Source organism: Galeopterus variegatus, unplaced genomic scaffold, assembly GCF_000696425.1.
Source record: "Galeopterus variegatus unplaced genomic scaffold, G_variegatus-3.0.2 Scaffold358, whole genome shotgun sequence".
Lineage (NCBI taxonomy): Eukaryota > Metazoa > Chordata > Mammalia > Dermoptera > Cynocephalidae > Galeopterus > Galeopterus variegatus.
In genome coordinates, this window is record NW_007726469.1 from 261,501 (window position 1) to 264,309 (window position 2,809).

Consider the following 2,809-nt stretch of genomic DNA (forward strand, 5'->3'; position numbering starts at 1 on the left):
CGGCCGCAGCCCCCAGGTCTCGCGCGCCGTCCACGCCCCCGGATTCCTCAGGTTGCGCCGAGTGCCGGACTCGGAGCGGGTCCTGGCGGCCGCGCCCTCGCGGCGCTGGGGAAGGCGGCCGGGGCTGGGCGGGGGCCGGTGCGGGCGCTGCCGGTTTTCTCCCCTTGACTCTATTACTGGGGTCACGTTAGCGCCAGAAATTTCTGAGTGGGGGGAGCGGGCGTCTTTCTTTAGTGGTTTTTGTTTTTCTTTTATTGTGTTTCTGTTTTGGGTAGCGTTAGGATAGTGTACTCCTTGCTGGGAGAGGTGGGGCGGTTCCCAAATTGAGGCCCTTCGTACTTTTAGCCCATGAACTTTTTTCTTTCTTTCTTTCTTTTTTTGTTTGTTTTTAAGAGAAAAGGATTTAGCAAAATATAGGTTGCACAGAATTTGTTCACTCGGGAGACGGGAGTGCCTCAACGACCAAACTCACAAGAGGGAATCTTAGATTGGAGCCTTTTGCCTACTAAGGACATTAGAAAAAAGACGGGAAATGCGTGTAGAGAATCCCTGGAAATATTTAAAATAAACCCCAATGAATAAAATAGAAGATGAGTCATTTGTAAGGCAGAATAATTTTTGTAATCCTGAAGTTGTTTCCATTTGAGTTAAATATGGCTGTCAGTTCCTGGTTCCTATTTTTTTGCAGATTTGAATATTCATAACTTTGAATTAGCATTTGCATCACATCTTTTTAGAAAGATGTAAATGTTGCAAAAACCGAAGGTGTAGTTTTAGAATCTTCAGTTACTGGATTTTTATGCGTTTCTAATTATGCTCGGTGTATTCATAAGAAAAGCTTTCTCGTCATCAATGCCCTGTTCTATTATAATGGAGAGATATACTCCTGTATGAATGAAAATATTTGGTAGTAACTATATCTTAAAGGCACCTAAATACACATTAAATATTTGTCAATATACAGTTGTTCTTTTGATCGCCACAACTTTCACAGTCAGCTGTTACTATTTTGCATTATTTAAATACCTAAGTGGAGTCTTAAAAAATGAGCCAGTCTACAAAAGGCATGCTTCTGTAGAAGTGCATGCAGACTTCAAAATGACAATCACCAACCACAGATTTTTTTGTCAGACCTTTTTCTCAGAAGATAAGTTGTGAACATTACTCTTTCCAAAAAATTCTTGGTGATGGATAAGTGTTTTATGAAACTAACATAATTTAGGTTATTTGTGATGATTCTTAAATAGTGCTTTTCTATCAATATCAGTGGATCTGCTTTTTTAAACGGTTCTTCGAATATAAAGATACTGTCTCTACTGAAGTCGGGGTCGGCCACTAGAGATGGAGGAACAAGTCAACTCTGTGGTTTTCCTTTTAGGGGAATGACTGCACATTCTGACATTCTGATTGGCATTCCATTTCTCCTACTTGCTTACTCGGCTTTCAATGAGAGACTAAATTTAATAAGTATGGTCTAACACAGTTTGAATAACCTTTATGAAATATAAAAGAAAATATCTAAAACAAATTAAGCTGCCACCTAAAGTCTTATGAGTTATTACATCTTCTGCAGTGACTTTTCATCAATATTGAGAAATTGCTCATATACAAGGAGTCTTCAAAAAGTTCACGGAAATATTCCTATTATCTTTTAATTCCATTTTCCACGAACTTTTTGAAGTACTCCTGTATATCATTCAGATTACTAGAGTACCAGCATCTTCTCCCAGCATTTAGATCTACCAGCATCTTCTACCAGCATTTCAATTAATATAAAATATAGTTTTAGCAAAAGTTTGGTCTTTATTTTTCCAATTAGAATCACATAAAAAGACATATTTTGGTCGATGATAGGCTGATGCATTTGGGGGTCTGATAATTCTGACATATATTTTAGGGTTTCATTAATATCATTCTAGATTGTTTGTTTACATATGTGTCTTACTGGAAAATGAAAGGTTATCAGGGTGTTCATTTGACAAATAGAACTAAGGGTGAAACAGTCATTGCTTTAATAAAAAAAAATTGTAATGTTCTCTTTTGCTTTCAGTATTTTACCTTTGATTGACATTCTAGAAACCAACTCATTGGATTTCTAGTATTGAACATAGTGACCATAATAATTTTTCTTTTTATGCATAAAGTCAAGTATTAAAAACCAATGGTACCTAGTGGTTACAACACTTTCCCAGGGGCTGTCGTTTGCTGTTATCCCCTTAACCTCCATCACAGGAAACATGACAGCTGCCCTACAGGCAGCACTGAAAAACCCCCCTATCAACACCAAGAGTCAGGCAGTGAAGGTGAGTCTCAGACTAATACAGTGATCTCTGCTATCTTATTCTTAGCAAAATCTTGTGAAGTTTCACAAAATTAACAAACATTTTAACTACTCACTATCTTTGACTTAGAAGAGCTTACAGTGTAGTTTGATAGGTAAAATTTTCATATAAAAATTAGCACTGTAATGTAGACTTATGATAATGCTACATGGTAGATACAGTTCAAATGACAGAGAAATCATTTCTGTGTGTTTTTAGAGGAGGCTACTCAGGCTGAATTTGAGCAAAGTCTTGAAGAAAAAGTAAACCTTTTATAAAAATAGATTCTTATTTTTAAGAATTTTTTTTAAAATTACACAAATACTAAGTATTTATTACAGAAAGCTCAGACATACGGAGGGATTAAAAGGCAGTCACCCATAATCCCACCACCCAGAGATAACAGTTATTACTTTCTGGTGTTGCTATATACTTATAGAGTTTTTCTGTGAGTGTTTCTATTTTTATAAAAATGGAATTTTGGGGCT

The 2,809-nt window shown here is 36.9% G+C and overlaps 1 protein-coding gene across 1 annotated transcript in view; it reads left to right on the forward strand.

The window, feature by feature from the left end:
* The window catches only part of ARPC5 (actin related protein 2/3 complex, subunit 5, 16kDa), a 10,397-nt gene that overhangs the window by 948 nt on the left and 6,640 nt on the right, over positions 1 to 2,809 (forward strand). Inside the window, exon 2 of the mRNA XM_008567940.1 lies at positions 2,231 to 2,303. Within this exon, the coding sequence (XP_008566162.1) occupies positions 2,231 to 2,303 (73 nt within the window). The remainder of the gene's footprint in view (positions 1 to 2,230; positions 2,304 to 2,809) is intronic.